We start from the raw sequence: 19,202 nt of genomic DNA on the forward strand, positions 1-19,202 counted from the left end.
CAAACAGGCAGGAATCTGCACATAAGCTGAAGCAACCAAAAAGATCATCAATCTGAGAATACAGTTTTACCTGATGTGTCTTCTGTGTAAGTGGTTCATTTTGAGCCTGAAAAGAAGCTTGGAAAGGCTGCTGCACGGGTGGAGTTGGAGGAATCACAGACTGAGCCATGGGAGGAAATGGAGGTGTAGGAAGAAGGCCAAAACCTGGCATCTGTCCATTAGGAGGAAGTGGAACCTTTTGAATTTAAAGAAAGCGTATGAGTAGATTTTAAATAACAGCTACCAAAAATAATTAAGAAAGTCCTTAGTTACTTGATATACAACTAAAATATCTTCGGGGTGCTTTGGTGGCTCAATTGGTTGCATGTTCGACTCTTGATGTCGGCTCAGGTCATGATCTCATGGTTCGTGGGTTCATGGTTTCAAGCCCCGTGTCTGGCTCTGTGCTGACAATACAAAGCCTGCTTGTGATTCCCTCTCTCTCTGCCTCTCCCCAACTTGTGTGTGCACACTCAAAATAAATAGACATTTAAAAAAAAAAAACCTAAAACATCTTCAATAAATTTTCATCAAGGGAAAACTGTAGTGAGATGCAATGATTAACAATTTCCATAGGTATAATATTTACCTGAAGAACTGTTACATATCCAACTATATAGGTCAAAAATCCTATAACTCATTTAAAAATTATAAAAAGGTTTGACTTTATAGATTTAAAGACGTGATTTCATTTATATGAGGAACAATAGTGACAGACTAAACTTAAAAATCAGAGAGGTACTGTATTGCAAACTATCTCCCTTCAACCTCAAAGGCAATTAATTAAGCCTTCTGGGAGGGGAAGTGGCTACAGCAATGATGTGTACAGCTTCACTTTTTAAAAATTTACTCCAAGGGATGTTTCAACTAACATGCCTACTTTTTGGGCTTAAAATATCATAACAATAATGCAAATAAGCGACAACGTAACATATTTCTGCATGTGCTGGTCCAATACCAGCAAAATTAAAAGTATAATTATAATTATCACAAAGAAGTATTCCTTCTAATTTAAATTTTCAGTAACTGCTAATTGGAACATTTGGAAATAAGTGCACCAGGTTTTCTTCAGATTTTAAATAGGCTTATAAAGTACTTCTCAAACCTCATTCATCAATAAGTCATCAAAATCATAGTATCATTTTCATATTACCAAATTATAGAATGGACCAAACACAATATACATAAGAAAATGAATATCCTCTGAAGAAATTTCTTAGAGCCCTTTCTAAATAAGGCTACGAAGTAGTATACAATTAAAAAAAATATACAGATTCTCTAGATTGGCTTTAGCCTGGATCCCAACACCTATAATTTAGCCGCGTAGTCAAGTTTAGGAAACTCTGAATAGAGCATTTACTAAAATAAACCCAATGAACAAATAAATCTCTACCTAACTTCTTCCAATTCTCCAGTGTGCTATGCTCCTTTGACTGCAGATTTCACACTATACTCCTGAATGTGAGAGCTGAAAACCCTCTAAAGCATCTTAACATTTACCCCAAAAAAGGCTCCTCGCGAGGGAGAAGTGTACAACTAAGCAGGCTAACTCCCTGAAACAGAGCCATAATCTCGCCCGAAACGATTTTAACAAAAAATACTTACTATTAAAATATATAAGGATGTAATATTTAGCATCCTTGTTTTAATTAAAGTTTTAAAAAAATAACTCAATTACATGCTCATCGGCTTTGACTGCAGCTGCAGTACTACGAAGCCAAACACACAGCTAAATAGTGGTCTGTGAAACGCAATCCATATGCTCTAATGAACAGATCTTCACTTATTAAAACTCAGCTGTACCTGATGGTGCACTGGATCCTGCTGTATTGTCATCATTCGAGGCTGAAACTGATCCATGTTTTGATGTTGTGTATATGCTGGCTGCTGCATGCCATCTCCAGGAAACCCACTAAAAAAAGATGAGTTATCTTTTATCCGTTCAAAAACACATAAGACTCTTAGCCCCATTTATACTACAGAGACATTACGAATGTTGCTCAGGAGTCATCAATAATCAACATCTTACCGAATCAGGTACTTGCCCACATTAATTTATATACTCAGCATTATTCTCAACATAAAAGCCACTTTTAACTGTAAATCTGACAGGATGTCCTCCCAAGAGAAAACCCAAAATATAATTTAAAAAAACTATATGAAAAATGATTTTGTTACTAAAGTTATAGCTGAGCCTTGAACAACATCACCTTTAACTGTGCGAGTCCACTTATTCACAGATTTTTTTTGTCGACAGTGCAGTACCGTAAACATATTTTCCTTATGATTTTAACATTGTCTTTTCTTTAGCTTACTTTATTGGAAGAACACAGTACGTAATACACACAACATACAAAATATGCGTTACTCAACTGTTCATGTTACCGGTTAGGCTTCCGGTCAACAGTAGGCTACATAAGTTTTGGGGGAGGCAAAGCTCTACCATGGACTTTTGACTGTGCGTGGGTCATCACCTCAACACCACGCTGTGCAAGGGCCAACTCTACTTGCATCATGTTTCCCACTGAATCCCCTGTGGAACAGAAAAAAAGACACTTACAAGGGTGCCTGAGGAGGGGAAGCGGCAGGCGTGGCAGCCGGTGTGGCAGCAGCAGGTGCTGGTGCAACAGCCACAGCAGGTGCTGTGGCGGCGGCGGCAGCAGCATCTTCTTTCTTTGATTCTTCCACAGCTTCTGGCTCATCATCATAATCAAATCTATCAAGAAGCTTCTGGAATATGGATGCCAATATTCCATTTTATTTTTTAATATTTTTGCTTATTTTCTAAAAATCAGCTCTATCCTCAATATGGGGCTTGAACTCCCAACCCTAAGATCAAGAGTCGCATGCTCTACTGGCTGAGCCAGCCAGGCACCCTCCGTATTCCGTTTTAAAATTGAGATTGGGATACACCGCACAGAAGACTTTATAAAAACAACAGATGTTTACTATCATCTATGATGCCACTGTGTTGTCATGTACAATCTCACGTTCCCACTGGCCCCTTAGGACCTTGGTTTACAGATAATTTCCATACAAATCCCATCTGAAAAAGACAATTTTTCATTCTGCTTTTCTTCCTCAACTTAAATGCAGTGTTGTCTTCTGATTATTTTCTATATGCTTATTTTATAGTTAACTTAGCACTATAAATATTTTATTAAAATATTCTCTTTCACAGACCAAAAACTTTGGGAACTTGGCACACATGAAAATGGGTGTACAGGGGCACCTGGGTGGCTCAGTCGGTTAAGTGTCCCCTTGATTTTGGCTCAGGTCATGGTATCACCATTCGTGAGATCGAGCCCTGTGTCAGTGCAAGGCCTGCTTGGGATTATCTCTCTCCCTCTCTCTCTCTGCCCCTCCCCAACCTGTATGTGCTCTCTCAATATAAATAAACTTAGAAAAGAAAAAAAAGAAAGAAAGAAAATGGGTGTACGTTTTCAATTAACTGTAAAATGTACCAAGACTGTCTTATCAAGTGACTGTAAATGCCTATAAAAAATGTCCATGTACTGCTTGCATAAGAACATACTAATACGACAAAAAAAAAAAGAGAATGGTATAGACAGGGCCATGAAGAACTTGCTATCTAGGCACTAGCTTCTTCCTTAAAACTTCACAGCGAATGTCAGATTATCAGAAACATTAAAAAAAGAAGAAAGGAAAGAACCCCAGCACTTCACAAGATCACGTCTAGAAGAAGAGGCATTTAAAAATAAGATTACGAGGACATCTGGGTGGCTTAGTCAGTTAAGCATACAACTCTTGATTTCGGCTCAGCACATGATGTCAGGATTTATGAGATTGAGCCAGCATCGGGCTCAGCATTGACAATGCAGAGCCTGCCTGGGTTTCTCTCTTCCTCTTTCAAAACAAATGAATAAACACCAAAAAAAAAAAAAAAAGATTACATCCGTTCAGAAAGGAAGAAAGGTAACACCATAAACACCTACTACTAATTCTATTACTATCTACTGTGTCTTACTATCTACATGATACTTCATGACTTCACAAGAAGCCTGCAATGCAGACATAATTTAGGTACAGTTTCTTCTTTTTATAGACAAGGAATCTAAGGTATAGGGGATTAAGAATCATTACTAAGACTGCACAGTAAGTGAATGGAAGAACTGGGATGTAGAACTGTTCTTTTGACTTCAAAGTTCTCAGTCTCTGGCATTCAACAGGTAGACTTTCCCCTCAAGCTGTGTCCATTCTTGTCATGGATTTTCAACTTCAAATTCTTAAATCTGAGTTGTTTCATGCCAGTTCTGCCTAAAAATAATGGTTCTACTTTATTGCACAACAGATTTCTAAACTAGGATGGGAAGTCCCCTTCTTGGACAACACTGTGTTTCTTTGTAATTCTAGGCCATGTCATTAAAAGTTCTTATTATATTGAGCAATCTAATTATGACCAGGACACTATGCTGTTTCACACGCATTAGTATGTTTAACCCCCACAGCAATAGTAAAGCGTAGGTATTACCATCACTATTTTGCAGTGCTGCACACTGAATATTTAAGGGACTAAGTACCAAGACAGAGTCAGTATCAATAATAGGAATCAAAATTAAAACTAAGGTCTAAACTGTCTATGAAAAACAAAACCCATGGTCTTCGCCATTTATCACACACACAGATATGTTCTTTTCAAGTTTATTCAGAGAAAGAGAGAGTGAGCACATATGCTCGAGTGAGCAGGGAGAGGAGCAGAGACAGGGAGAGAAAGTCGCAAGTAGGCTCCTCACCGTCAGCACGGAGCCCAACTCGGGACTTGATCTCACGAACCATGAGATCATGACTTGAGCCAAAACCATGAGCTGGATGCTTAGCACCCCTCACATATAGATATGTTCTTTAAAGTTTTAAGATCTATACCTAATGCTTTGGAAGAAGATTTGAAGCAATTAAAAAATTAAACTGAAATCCATCCAAAAAGGCATTTTTTTGTTGCTTTTTAGGAAATTGAAGATCCATGAAGCACCTGAAATAAATTGTTCCCAGTCAAGCTGTTCTACTAGCTTAAAACAGACCTTTTAGTCAAAGGAAAAGCACAGAATTTCTTTTTCTAAACTTCATGCAACTAATAAACACTGACCAACCAACCCACTTGGGGTGAAACACTAGAGGAATTACAATTCAAATTAACAACAAAAAAATAAGGACTCCATTAGCATTACTGTTATTCAACATTTTTTTTGGAAGTCCTAGCCCCCAATACAATAAGAAAAAGAAACAGGCATAGATGTTGAAGAGGAAAAGTCAAATTTAGTAGCTACCCAGAAATCTCAGAGAACCTATTAGAAAACTAAGTGTTTAATAACACGACCACTTAAAAGAAACAAACATGAAAAAGGACTAAATACCTTAAGAATAAATGAAGCAATAATTGAATAAGACTTAAATGAAAAATGATGTTAATAGAGATGCAGTATAAGAAGCTCTTGGCACTTCTTAAATTAATACATTTTAAAATTTATGCTAAATTTCATCTTTTTTTTTTAAAGATTTAAAAAAAAAAAATTTTATTTATTTTTGAGACAGAGAGAGACAGATCATGAGCAGGGGAAGGGCAGAGAGAGAGGGAGACACAGAATCCAAAGCAGGCTCGAGGCCCTGAGCTGTCAGCACAGAGCCCAACACAGGGCTCAAACTCACGAACCGTGAGATCATGACCTGAGCCGAAGTCGGACGCTTGACCGACCGAGCCACCCAGGCACCCCATGTTCATCTTGAAAAAGTATGCTGTGATGGTTAACTGTACCAATTTGACTAGGTTAGGGTGCCTAGTTGTTTGGTCAAATATTCATCTAGATGTTCCTGTGAAGGTCTTTTAAAAACGTGATTAACAATTAATAGCATTTGAATAAAGAAATACCCTCCATAATGTGGGTGGGCCTCAACCACTCAGTTGAAGGCCTTAAGAGTAAGAACTTAGGTTTCTTGAACAAGGAATTCCCAAGACAGCAACATAGAAAACTTGCTCTGTAGAATTCAGACTCTAAACTGTAACATTAACTCTTACCTAATAAATTTCCAGCCTGCCTTCTGCCCTACAAATTTCAAATTTGCCAGCCTCCACAACTGAGTCAAATAATTTCTTAAAAATCAACCAATCTCTCTTTCTCCCCTTTCCCTCTGTGTGTGTGTAAGCAGTATTTTCCCCTGGAGAATACAGATTAATACATATGCCAAAGAAAGTCTGAAAAAGAAGCAGAGCGGGGTGCGTGTGTGTGTGCGTGTGTGTGTGTGATACTTGGAAATGAGATACAGAATATAGTATAGAAGTTGCAAGTATTTAAATTGTTATGATACAGAAATAAACATATTAGCTGCGCACAATAGAATCCTAATGTCCACAAATAGACACAGAAACAAATGAGAATTCAGTGTATGACAAAAATAGTGAGGGAGAATTGGCTATTTCCAAAAAATTCGAGATTTAACTGTCTTGAACCATATTCTAAACTAGGTTCCAGATGGAATGAAGAGACAAACATAGAAAACAAAAATATAAAACTACCAAAATATTAAAAAAAAAAAAAAAAAAAAATCCAAGCGGGGAGAGTTTTCCTAAACTCTGAAAGAGCAAACACAAATCTGTTCAAAGCAGAGAATTGCTTCCCTTTTTACTTTAGAGCTTCCTGTTTGCAATTTTTTTCCCTATTAGCATGTATTCCTTTTCTACTTATGTATGTTATTTGTTTTGAGAGAGAGCGTGCACGAGCAGGGGAAGGGCAGAGAGAAAGAAAGAATCCCAAGCAGGCTCCACTCTGCCAGTGAAGAGCCCAATGCGGGGCTCAGACTCCTGAACCATGAGATCATGACCTGAGCCAAAATCAAGAAGTGGACGCTTAACTGACTGAGCCACCCAGGTGCCACTATTCAAACTTCTTTTAAACAGTAGTTGTTCATAAATCACTAAGATATAATGACAACCAGTATATACCAAATGCATTCTTTTTTGTTTAAGTGGGCTTCATGCCCAGTGCAGAGCCCAACGCAGGACTTGAACCCACAATTCTGAGATCAAGACATGAGCTAAGATTGAGTCGGACACTTAATCAACTGAGCTACCCAGGCACCCTCAAAATGGATTCTTAATTTGGACTACCAGCAATAAAGTTATTATATCTTAAAATTAAAATCTGGAAAGAATAAAAAATTTTAGAGATGATTAAAAATTATCACTTCGTTCTAGGGTTTTCAAATATTTTTGCTTTTGCAGTGAGACCTGTAAGATGAAATCAAAGTTTATATAGTCATAAACCCAATAAATACACAAGACATAAAACAGCTAAGATAGAGTTGCTTGAGTTAACATTTCAATGGGAAGCTCTAAGCTGTGCAAATTCAGCACATCTATGCCCTTACTAGCTCAGCTCCTTAAACATGCCTATGGCCAACAAAGTTGGAAGACACTGAACAAAACTCACAAGTTATACATATTGTAACTAAGTTTTAACAGCAAAAAGCACAAGGTAACTTAATTGTCTATCAATAGAGGAATGGCTAAACTGTGACACACAGATGTAATAAAATATCCCTAATAAGCACTCAGTAAAAATGTAGAACTAAATCTACTAACCTTAACAACAAAGAAATAAGATTAAGATAAAAACAAGTTAAAAACTGTATACATTTTCTTTATAATATTTATAATTTATATTTTTAACATTTATAATATTACCTATTGTGACATACAAACATATTATGACCAATAAAGAAAAATATATCCATGGGAAATTAGTTCGGAAGAGAGTAGTTATCTCCCAAGTATGGGGGTTAACGGTGAAAGCTTTCTTGTTTTCTTTTCCATTTCCTTTTTACTGGAAATTTTTGTAATGAGTATATATTACATTTATAACCAGGAAAAATAATCAATGTTTTGATATTGAGGGGGAAAATTCCTCCAACCAAAAAACAACAAAATGAACAATCTAGAGAGAAAGTAGAGAAGAAGTAACTTCCACATTCCAAATTGAGTGGTCTAAACGGTTAAGGTGGGTCATTGAGTGAAGCCTACCTTGTCAAATGCAGTTTTTTGCTCAGGCGGGGGGAAAGCAGCTTTTTGTTCAGGTGGCTGTGCAGGAGCCGTCTTTAACTGAGCCGTGATAGCCTGGACCTGCGCCATCACAGCATTGTCAATGGCGGGAGACTGTGGTTTTGGAGGTTGCTGAAAAGTCTGAAGGATCTGCTGAAGCTTAAAAAATGGGAAAACTGATAAACCACATAGCAAAGTATAATCATAGTATCAAAAGTTAATTTACTGAAGAGAAAAAATTCTTAAAGGTGACTCAAAACAGCCTAGGCACAAAGTAAACTGGAAAAAGAAAACACCTTTTAGTAATGGTTAAGTCTGTTGTAAATATCAGGGATTGGGGTCACTTAAGGTTAAAAATATATGCTGACACCCCAAAGGCAGAAAATGATGGTCAAAAAGAGAAAATACACTGAACTGTAAACAAGGTAAATAAACGTTTTCTAGAAAAATGTAAAATTCACCTCCAATCCAAATAATTTTGAAGTTAATTGGAAATGCTAGAATTACGAGCAACAATACCAACCAGTCAGCAGTTCTGAGGTTCTCTTCAAAGAGGTATTGCCATTTCTCAGTATGTGGCTCCCTTATTTTTCACCTTCCCACATCTTCTCCATTTATCCCTATTCCATTACCTTCCTACTGAAGGCTTTTCCAGGTGAAAAGTAGAAATATTTCCTCCCTTGAATGTCCTCACTAGTTAGGCAAGGAAAATCAAAACTGACAATAGTACCTAACTGCAAGGAATTTAATCTCCAGACAGGTAGTTTACCTGTTGACCTTGAGTTGTCTGAAACAGTTGGGCCACAGCAGCAAAAGCATCAGAGCTAGGCAACTGCGGTACAGACGGTACAGAGTTTGTAGTGGCTTGGGGGGGTTCAGAAGAAACTTTAACTGGAGGTGGAGGTGAGCCTAAAAAAGAAAAGGTCATTAAGACCTACAAAAACTTTAATCTACACATTTTCCTTTCTGAACTCCATTAAGCTTTTTTACTATAACAACATTCCATTCATTTTAATATATAGTAAAAACATAGATCGTGGTACTACAGCAAATACTGAAAGAGCATATTTTTACTAGAAGTAAGAATTATGGAAAGTAAACCATAACTTCCAATTTCTTTTTTATGGAAAAATTCCACCAGTACAAACAGACTTCAAACTTCACATGCAGAAAAAGTTGTAACATTTTCTAAGCTCACAGATATATTTGACCATACCTTCATTATTAGTAACATTTTCTGGTACTGGAGCGGCATTACTAGTCCCTGCTGCCATGTCCAAAAGAGGCTGAATAATTTCAATTTTGAATACTCCATTTTTTTGCCAAAGGTTCAGCACGCGAACTATTTTACTCTGTTATGTGTAACAAAACATGAATATACAATAAATATTTGCATAAATAATGTATTATACCTCTTACTAAAAAAAAAAAATCCCAAGGCTAGTATTTCTGTACTAAATCTGTTTCACAAACAGAAAAAAAAAGTTATCTTCAGAATTACAACCTGGTTAAAAACTACTCTGATAAAGTAAAAAACAAAGAAGGGAAAAAGGGGGGGGGGGAGAATCAGAAAAGAAATACAACCTGGATAATCCAAATATAATAAAAAATGTATTTGAAGTTTTCATTTCATTTATGATTACAAAAAAATGCCATCACCGACAAAAAAAAGTTATCTGAGGAAAGTAAATGAAGTGAAGAAGGATTTCTTCAGGATAATTATAACAGAATATTTACGAAACTGATCTGTAACTGATAGGTAAGTAATCTTATGGACCAATAAATATGGAGAGCCAGAGATGTGTTATTCATGGGAATAACTCTTTTGTCCTACTCAAGGTATGATCTTTTCTCCTGTATACCTATTCCCTAAGAATACTCCTCCAAGAACATAAATACAATATCTACAACACTCAAATTTATATACTATTTACTGTAAATGTCCTCATTCTTCATTATTCTGAGTACATTTAGCAGTGTATTTCTCCCACCTACTGGGAGTTCTACTACAAATGTCTGTAAAGTTTTTCTACCTTTCAACAGTACATAGTAAAATCAGCTATAAATACAAGGAATGAAATACTGTAGTCTGATTGCTAATGAATACCATTTATGCTCTAGCATCTCTACAGGCAGGAGAAAGCCATCAATGATTGGTCCCTTTCTTCTGCAATAAGCAACAATATGAGAGGAGTACGGCCTTCCTCCACTGTAGAATTTATCACTCAACTACAAGTAAATCTTTCCGACAATGTCTTCTTTAAAGTAAGATGGTGGTCCTTTTTCAACAGTACAACATTCCTAAAGAACTTCACAAGAAATTAGATTAAACATGAGATGACCACAACAGGAAACACTGGATTTTGTTTCAAGTTCAGAGACCACCACATAATTCTAATAGTACAGTACATTTCAAATACATAATATAAACAGATTCAAATAAATATAGAAATAACAATACAAGTTTTAATGTAAAAATGATTTTTACTATACCTTATCTTCAGATGGACAAAGATATAAATATTGGAATGTGGCAGTTATGTTTTTAGAGAATCTTGGCCCAAAAACATCTTTATCAGTTCCAAACTGATGACGAGACTGTCGCACAATGGAGTCAATTACATATAATCCTGGAACCTTGTACTCTGGTTTACACTACAAAGGTAAAAATGTAAAGTCAATACAAGAAAAGCAAAATCACAATTTGACACGCATTTATCTCCCTTTTATAGAATTCTATATATCCAATGAGTGCTTCTATTTAGAAAGCGCCTGAATATTTAGCTCTTATTGGCTAGCTTGTCAAAGTTCACAAACCCATACAGAACAATCAATTATCTTGATACTTCAAATCCCCAATAATTTACATTCCCCTCTGATCCTTCTATCTCCCCACAATTTCCTGGAATCAACATTACTTTACCAATACCTAACCCACTTCCATACAAATCCACTTATTATGATACCTCCTACTCCAACTTATCCTGATTAAAAAATAATTTTTGCCTTTTGAAATTATCAAAAAGATAATTTTAATAGCATCAATTTTAATTCTACTAAAGCATAGTACCAGCGAAAACAAAAGCTAAAAGGAGATACCATTTTTGTCTTATCAAATCAACAAGAAAAGAGACATTTATATACATTTCTGGTGGCACAATCTTTCTGGAAGATGATTTAGCAATAAAAGCAAAGCCTTATTTGATCCAACCATTCTACATCTAGAAATTTACCATAAGGAAAACAATTAAGATGCATCTAATTTTCTCTTTAAGGACAGCCACTGAAGTGAAACGTCTAACAACACAGAACCAGCTGGATAAACTTTGGAAACAATCATGTGATGGAATACTCTACAGATGTTTATGATAAATTTAGTGGGGAAAAACAGGTTATCAATGTCACCATTTTCCCTTTTATGAACGTACATGTACACAATTAAAAAATGAGTAGATCCAGATATAAATATCAAAGTCATTTGGGGTGGTGGCATGCAGGTAATTTTAATTTTTTTCTCTTTTACTTATTTACACTTTGATGTGCTACTATAAAAACTTCTACTGGCCATTTTTTTGATCTACTGGGACTCTAATTCTCATCTCTTAGCTAGTATTCAAAGGCCATGGATCAAAGACAATGCCACACACATTTATTAGTATATACCACATGATACAGCTCCAGGTTGGGGAAGAAGACAGAGAGGTTTAAGTATCCGTTCTCAGTCCTCTGGTGAGACAGATGTGTGCTAATCACAAGGTTATAAAACCAGATACAACTGTGAAACTGAAAAATGATTTAATTATGACAGAAGCAGAAAAAAATTAGAAAAACTTTACAAAGTGATTTCATTTGAAATACTCCAGGATTAGTTAAATGCCAACAAAGCAGATAGGGCAAACAGCAGGGGAGGAATGTCAGGGAAGCATCCAGCACAGTACAAAAGACTGGCTGAGTACCTACCTCACACTCAGTGCTCAGTCAACAGTACTGCTATAAATTTGTTTTTGTTTTGTTTAAAAACAAACTCAAGCCTAATGACAACTTTTTTTTGTAGAGTGGGTTTAAAAGCAAGCATCCAGGGGCGGCTGGGTGGCTCAGTCGGTTAAGCATCCGACTTCAGCTCAGGTCATGTTCTCACAGTCCATGAGTTTGAGCCCCACGTCGGGCTCTGTGCTGACAGCTCAGAGCCTGGAGCCTGCTTTGGATCCTGTGTCTCCCTTTCTCTCTGCTCCTCCCCTGCTCATGCCCTATCTCTCTCTGTCTCAAAAATAAATAAAAACATTAAAAAAATTAAAAAAAAAATAAAAAAAAAATAAAATAAAAGCAAGCATCCAGATTACAATGAAAAAAGTAAGTTACAAATACTGATAACTAAAATGAGGTAATAATGAAATGAATAGTTACCTTTTTGATGAACTTTTCTACTATTTGAACTACATGCTTATAAAGCTGAAAAGAATTAGAAGAAAATTACTATAGTCTACATATTTCCACATTTTCAGTAATATAATTAGAAAATACTTGAAACCTTAAAATTTGCAAAATCTGAATAATTTTCAAGGTAATAGTGAGTGAACCATGAGACATAATCCTTAGTCAACAAGTGAATATAAATCAGAAAGAAATTAAGTAAAACAGAAACTACTAGGGTGCCCGGCTGGCTCAGTCAGCTGACCGTCCGACTCTGGATTTAGGCCCAGGTCATCATCTCATGGTTAGTGGGATTAAGCTCCTCGTCTGACTCTGCGCTGATAAGGGAGAGCCTATTTGGGTCTCTCTCTGCCCCTCCCCTACTCACACACTCTCTTTCCAAATATATAAACAAACATGAAATAAATAAATAACACAGAAACTACACCCCCCTTCCTTGGAAAAGAAGTTCCTTTTCTTAGATTTTTAATCAATAAGCCTTAATAAAGCAGTGTATCAAGCAACTTTATGAGGGATAAGAACAGTGTAATAAAATAACAGAAACACCTTTGATTCTACTCTCCATTTCAGTTAATTCAACTTTCTGAGTCAGTCTCTCTCTCTCTCACACACATACACAGGCAACTATGTGAGGCAACGGACGTGCTAATTAGCTTGACTGTGTTAACCATTTCATAATGTATGTATGTATCAAACTATCATGTTCCTCTTTTCTTTTTAATGTTAAACAATTTTGAGAGAAAGAGAGAGAATCCCAAAAAAATCACTCAGTGCAGAGCCTGACGCAGGGCTCGATCTCACAAATGTGAGATCATGACCCAAGCCAAAATCAAGAGTCAAGTGCTGAACCAACTGAGCCACCCAGGAGCCCCAAACCATCATGTTCTGTTCTGTTCAATTCTATTCTTAAATATATTCGATTTTATTTGTCAATTATACCTCAACAAAGCTTGAAACAATATAAAGGGGAGATACTATAGAACAAAAGGAAAAAAGCGGGTTTTGAAATAATATGTTACAATGCAAATACACTGTACTTTATTATCATACACCTTCAGCAAAAGCTAGTTACTGCTCTCTGATTCAGGCCTAAACTAACAGGTTGAATTCTCATGTTTAACAGTATTTTCAAAATTTCCAAAAACATTTTTCAAATTAAATATATTTTATTCTTACCTTAATAGCTTTAATAGCAGCTTTAGTGATAAGAATCATCTTGGCTCGAGAGATGGGAGGTTTCATATCCATAAGTGAAAAGAGCTTAAAAAAAAAAAACAAAAATAATTTAAAAATTAAAGGTAAAGTTAGAAGTCAATTCCCAGTTCTACAAAGACACTGTAATTTATTAACTAAAAGAATAACAAACTTTTGAAACTAAGTTTAAGATTTTAGCTAGTAAAGAAAATCCAAGCACTTTTCTATATAACCTGCATCACCACTAAGAAAATACAGTGGGGAAACAATATTAAACATTAGCAAAGAAGAAAAAAAAAAAAACATGAAGAAATTTACAAAATCTGTAACTAAAATAATTACAAAGTTTTGCTGAAGAACTCAAAAATGATTTGAACAGAAACATACCATGTTCCTGGACTGAAAGCTATAGTCTGACTCAATATTTAATGCAAACCTTACTGAGATTTTAGAGAACTTTAAATAATTCTAAGATTCCTTTGGAGAAAGATTCATTAAATCAGGAAGACATTTAAAATCCTGGAATTCACAATTTCTTGGATTAGTCAGGAATGGCACCATAAATGGCACCATACTGAACAAATCCCATGACAGTAAATCCAACAATCAGGTGCTCCCCATGAGATTTAACCACCCATGTATACTCCTTCCCCCCAAAGTTTAAATCGAACCAAGACATAATGAGAGCCCACAGAGGGTTATAAAGACAAAACCCTGACACGAAGAAGCTTATATCTAGCTTCTTAAATTCTTCTTCTGCTTTTTTTGTTTGTTTGTTTGTTTAATCATGGGCAAAACACTCAGGACTTCTAAAAACATATTTTGAAGTAAGTTTCAGGGATTTATATGAATCATATTTCCTTCCATTTTCATCTAAATAATGTTGATATTTCAAATATGGAATCTCTAAAGACACAGACCTTTACTAGACCACTAAGAAGCTAACCTAAAGGACAAAGTCTCTCTTCATACGGTAAACAGTCCTACCTGGTAGGGTATCCTAAAAATTCAGAGAATTTTCACAGCTTTTCAAAACTACAGACACAAAGGGACTACAGGTAACAGTAATATTAGAAAAGGTATGGAATGACAGATACAATCAATACAAGAACCAGACTTAAGACTTAAAACTCTGGTTTAAGCAGAGAAAGAATTTTTCCATAAGCAGTATCAAGATACAGAAAATAGGAGAAATACAAAGACATTAAGAAAGGAATTTTGTTTTCAAAAAAGTGGTTCTCTAAATAAGGTCATGATTCTTTATTATTTACCAATGTAATAAAAATTATCCTTGAGAACAATGCTCACTAACAGAAAACAATTAGAAAGGAGACAGTAATCTTTGAGATTATATAAACTAATGAGAAATTTAAAAAAATAAAAGATAATGTAAAGTATGACAACTTAAATGCAAATTCTAAAAACGTAGGGCACCTGGGTGGTTCAGTCTGTTAAGTGTCTGACTCTCGGTCAGGTCATGATCTCAGCCCTGCACTGGGCTCTAGGCTGTCAGCCCAGAGCCGCTTCAGATCCTCAATCTCCATCTTTCTCTGCCCCTCCCCCACTTGCACACCCATCTCTCAAAAATAAAACATTAAAAAAAGTTCTAAAAACGTGAATGTAAAATTCTAAAAATTTTAAAAATGAAATATATAGCATGCATTTATAAAGGATATATTCTGACCATTTATGAGTTAAAAAACTTTGAAGAATTAAGACAATTTATTATTACTGTTGTTCTATTTCCTTCTCTGTACCTTAAAGCAAAGAAAAGGAACGCAAAAAAGTTTATATATGGATCTTAAGAAAGAACAACAGTGAAAACTACTTCTCTGGTAATTAAAAGCTTGTAGAATCATATTTTCATGAAGCCTGAGCCAAAGCTAATATTCATTTAATGTACTGAATAGCACTTCTTATTTCAGCAGTAAGCAACTTGCCATAGAAAAAAACTCAGCCAACAGAGCACACAAGACAGATCAGTGTACCTTTTGGTAAAATGCTCCATAATCTATATTTAAATTATAACTTGTTAAAAAAAATTAAAATACTATATCATAAAGTAGTATAACCATTCAAGCAAAAGACCAGCAAGAGAACCTCAAGTGCTATCCATTATCTAAGAGACAGTGAAAAAGGTATTATGTTAATACATTTCAGGAAGAAAAGATGACTTGGGAAGAGGGAACCAACATTTGTGAACTACTATGTATAAGGAAGATTTAAGTTTAGTGGTACATAAATTCATCTAGTTTCACATTAACAACTAACAGATTCTCTTATACCTGTTTTGAGATGATACTCAAAAGGGTTACATCTGTTTTGGATGATGCCCAGGGAATGGGTGTGAACTAAAATTTATAGATTTCATAGCTCACAATTCCCAATAGCATACTCATACCCTTAATAAAATGCTTATTGATTAAATACATACCACATCATTAAGTATGATGGGGAACACAGACAAAATATCAAACACGCATTTATGCCTGTCTATATGCATTGTTTTGACTCAGGAGTAATGATGAAACACATTGAATTTAAATTCCGGATGCCTACTGAAATTCAGGCAGACATGAGAATACGGATCTGGAACACAAAAGATCCAGGCTAGAAACTGGAAAGTCATAGAATCAAAGCCATGAGTATGGGTGAGGAGAAATGTGTAGTTAAGAAGACAACCAAGAACATATAAGCTAAGGTATACCAAAAATTCCTGTGTGGTACAGAGAAAGGGGTTGCAAAGATGAACACCAGGACAAACGCCAAAAATTAAAGGCATTTGGCAAGGTCAAATGGTATTAAGAGGTACAAACCAAACCTTGTTCAGTTTGACTATGAGGTGGCTGAACAGATATGTTTCTGAAAGTGATTTCGAAGTCCAACTGGTAAAGTGGCAGGTGAGGAGGCAGAAATGCAGTTTTGGATCATTTTTCACTAATGTAATGAATCTCTGAGAGCTCAGAAATAGCAAACTAAGTGTCTCGTACACAGAGGAGGCAGAGCCCTGTTTCAGTGCTTTGCAGATGACCACCCTTAAATATCTCTTATTTGTGAGCACTGTAATCCTTCTATAACATTTAAGTTTCTTTTTAGATGCTCTTTCCTTTACAAATGCCTTTCTTAAACCTTAAAGCTGTACATCTGTATTTATATAATTTATGAAGAAAAACACTACAGGCAGATATAGAAGTTTCAAAACTGGAGGTTTAAAAATTACCTTTTAAAAGCTCAGTGAATGTTAGCAATATTTTATTGACTTCTTCAAAGCACAAATTTATCCACCAGTCTACTTTTTTTTTTTTTTTTTGAGACAGAGCGCAAGGAGGGGAGGGGCAGAAAGAGAGGGGCACAGAGGATCTGAGGCAAAGTCTGTTGACAGCAAACAGACTAATGTGAGGCTTGAACTCACAACTGTGAGATCATGACCTGAGCTGAAGTTGGACACTTAACCAACTGAGCCACCCAGACACCCCTTCAGTCTCTACTTTTGCAAAGCAAAAAGGTCCCTAGTATCCAGATCAATGCCTTCATTGGAAAAAGAGACTCAGAAATTATGCTGAAATTGATAGACTTTACTGTAACTATGAACACTGGCACTATGTATTTAAATAGAAACACCAATAGCCTTTATGATAGTTAAACATTGTAGTTCCATTTTACAGAGGAGAACACTGAGGCACAAAAGTTCAAGAATAGCTAGAAGTCATAAAGCTAATTAAGTGGTAAATTCAGTCTGTGGTCTACCACTGCCCAAAGCTCAAGTTCTTTCCAATAACTACCTAAGAATAAGCAAATTATTTAATTAATACTATAATACATTACCCCAGTGGAATGAACAATACACAGATATTAAAGATGATAAACACTGTATGACTAAAAAAATATACATATACACACATGCATGCATGGAGACCCAAATGAGAAAGTAGACAAAAATATAATTGTTATGAGGAGTTGGACTCAAAAATTTTTTAGTAACAAAAAAAAAGTGACCTAGAGATAAAGGGATGTGCCCAGATAAGCAATAAGAGGCAACGTACTGTCCTTAACTGGATCTAGAGCGAAGCTGAAATTGAATAATCTTAGAAAAGAAAGAGTTAATTGAATGTTGGCTGAGGAATCTCTCAGAAGTACACAAACTTGTGCTGACCTAAGACTCAGATTATACTTACTGAATGAATTTTTAAAAACAATAAATTTCTGTTTAAGTAATGATCAGAACATAAGATCAATAATCAACTGTCTGGGAAATCCTGGCTCCACCGCTTGCTATAAGAAGTTGTTCCTTCATCCGTAAAATGAAAATAATAGCCTCTACATTTAGAGAAGTTTAACACAAACAACACATTTAAAAAGCACTTAATGCAGCACCTAGCACAAAGTAAATACAAATAGATGTTACCTATTATTACCACCACATATAATTTGGTTGAAAGGAGAAAAGAATCCTGGAGATAATCCAAAGTAGTGTTTTTCAAACTGTGGGTTGAAGTACATTAGAACAGAAATATAAACAATGGATGTGACACAACTTTTTTAGTGGAACAGAGTAAAAAATACAATAGCATTGTACACAGCAAAGGTAGGTACTATTTGGTGAAACTTCTTAGTTTTGTGTGTGCCCAAACACCTGACTCTACGTAAAATTTCAAGTCTTACCATGGGAGTGACAGTCAAAAAATGTGAAAGGCAAGGACTCAGAGAAAAATTATTTTGTTTTCAAATGAGGAAAATAAAGCCCAAACTAACTGCTGTAACCTTTCAATAATAAACAGATTCCTTAAACCACGAACACATTTCTTACAAACTGCAGGAAAACAGCATCATCAAGTTAGAAAAAAAATTTCATATTTTTCAATCAAGTTTAGAATATGCAGTATATTCAGAGTAGAAACAAGGGTAGAGATAATTCAGGCTCTAGTTATTTCTGACCAACATCCAGTCTCAGCCTACAAGCCTCAAGAAAAAAAATCTATTGGCTGTATATAAAAGGCTGAGAACCATAAAATTCAGTATAACTCCAACAAACTACTAGCAAAAAAGAAAAAAATCAGGCATTGTGGTATTCTGGAAAGAGTCAGAAAGACCTGGTTTTGATTCTGGGTCCAGCCATGTAACACAATTCTGGGCAGATTACGTAACCTCTGTAGGGCGTAGCGTCCTCCTATGTAAAAACGACATGGTGGTTATCTACTTCAGAGGTTTCAGTGAGAACTGAATTAGTTCTTGCACATGGAATGACTAGTGTTATCACCTGCAACAGGGCAGGTGCTCAATAAATATTACTAGGAGCAGCACTCTCCCTACTATTACAGCCTATATTCACAATTAATGTAATCTGTCAATGAAAACAACTATGTCAAAGCAGCCAGAGGAAACCATGCAATTCTCTAATATAAAATAGCAGAAGCAGTAGGCCGATAAAGGTACAAGACCCCCTTGGAAGGCATCAGTCGGAAAAAAATACGTGCCAACAACAGACTGA

At 35.7% G+C, this 19,202-nt stretch overlaps 1 protein-coding gene across 3 annotated transcripts in view; it reads right to left on the minus strand.

Annotated features, from left to right (window-relative positions):
- Positions 1-19,202, minus strand: part of SCAF4 (SR-related CTD associated factor 4) — a 64,389-nt gene that overhangs the window by 27,607 nt on the left and 17,580 nt on the right. For 2 of the 3 annotated variants that reach the window (XM_058731862.1, XM_058731860.1), the window contains exons 2-10: positions 13,697-13,780; positions 12,494-12,538; positions 10,583-10,744; positions 9,306-9,441; positions 8,859-8,998; positions 8,072-8,248; positions 2,600-2,769; positions 1,843-1,951; positions 71-235 (exon numbers count right to left, since the gene is read on the minus strand). In XM_058731862.1, coding sequence (XP_058587845.1) covers positions 71-235; positions 1,843-1,951; positions 2,600-2,769; positions 8,072-8,248; positions 8,859-8,998; positions 9,306-9,441; positions 10,583-10,744; positions 12,494-12,538; positions 13,697-13,780 — 1,188 coding nt within the window. The remainder of the gene's footprint in view (positions 1-70; positions 236-1,842; positions 1,952-2,599; positions 2,770-8,071; positions 8,249-8,858; positions 8,999-9,305; positions 9,442-10,582; positions 10,745-12,493; positions 12,539-13,696; positions 13,781-19,202) is intronic. The other variant, XM_058731861.1, reaches the window with a different exon arrangement.

The sequence above is a fragment of the Neofelis nebulosa genome, chromosome 5, assembly GCF_028018385.1.
Source record: "Neofelis nebulosa isolate mNeoNeb1 chromosome 5, mNeoNeb1.pri, whole genome shotgun sequence".
NCBI lineage: Eukaryota > Metazoa > Chordata > Mammalia > Carnivora > Felidae > Neofelis > Neofelis nebulosa.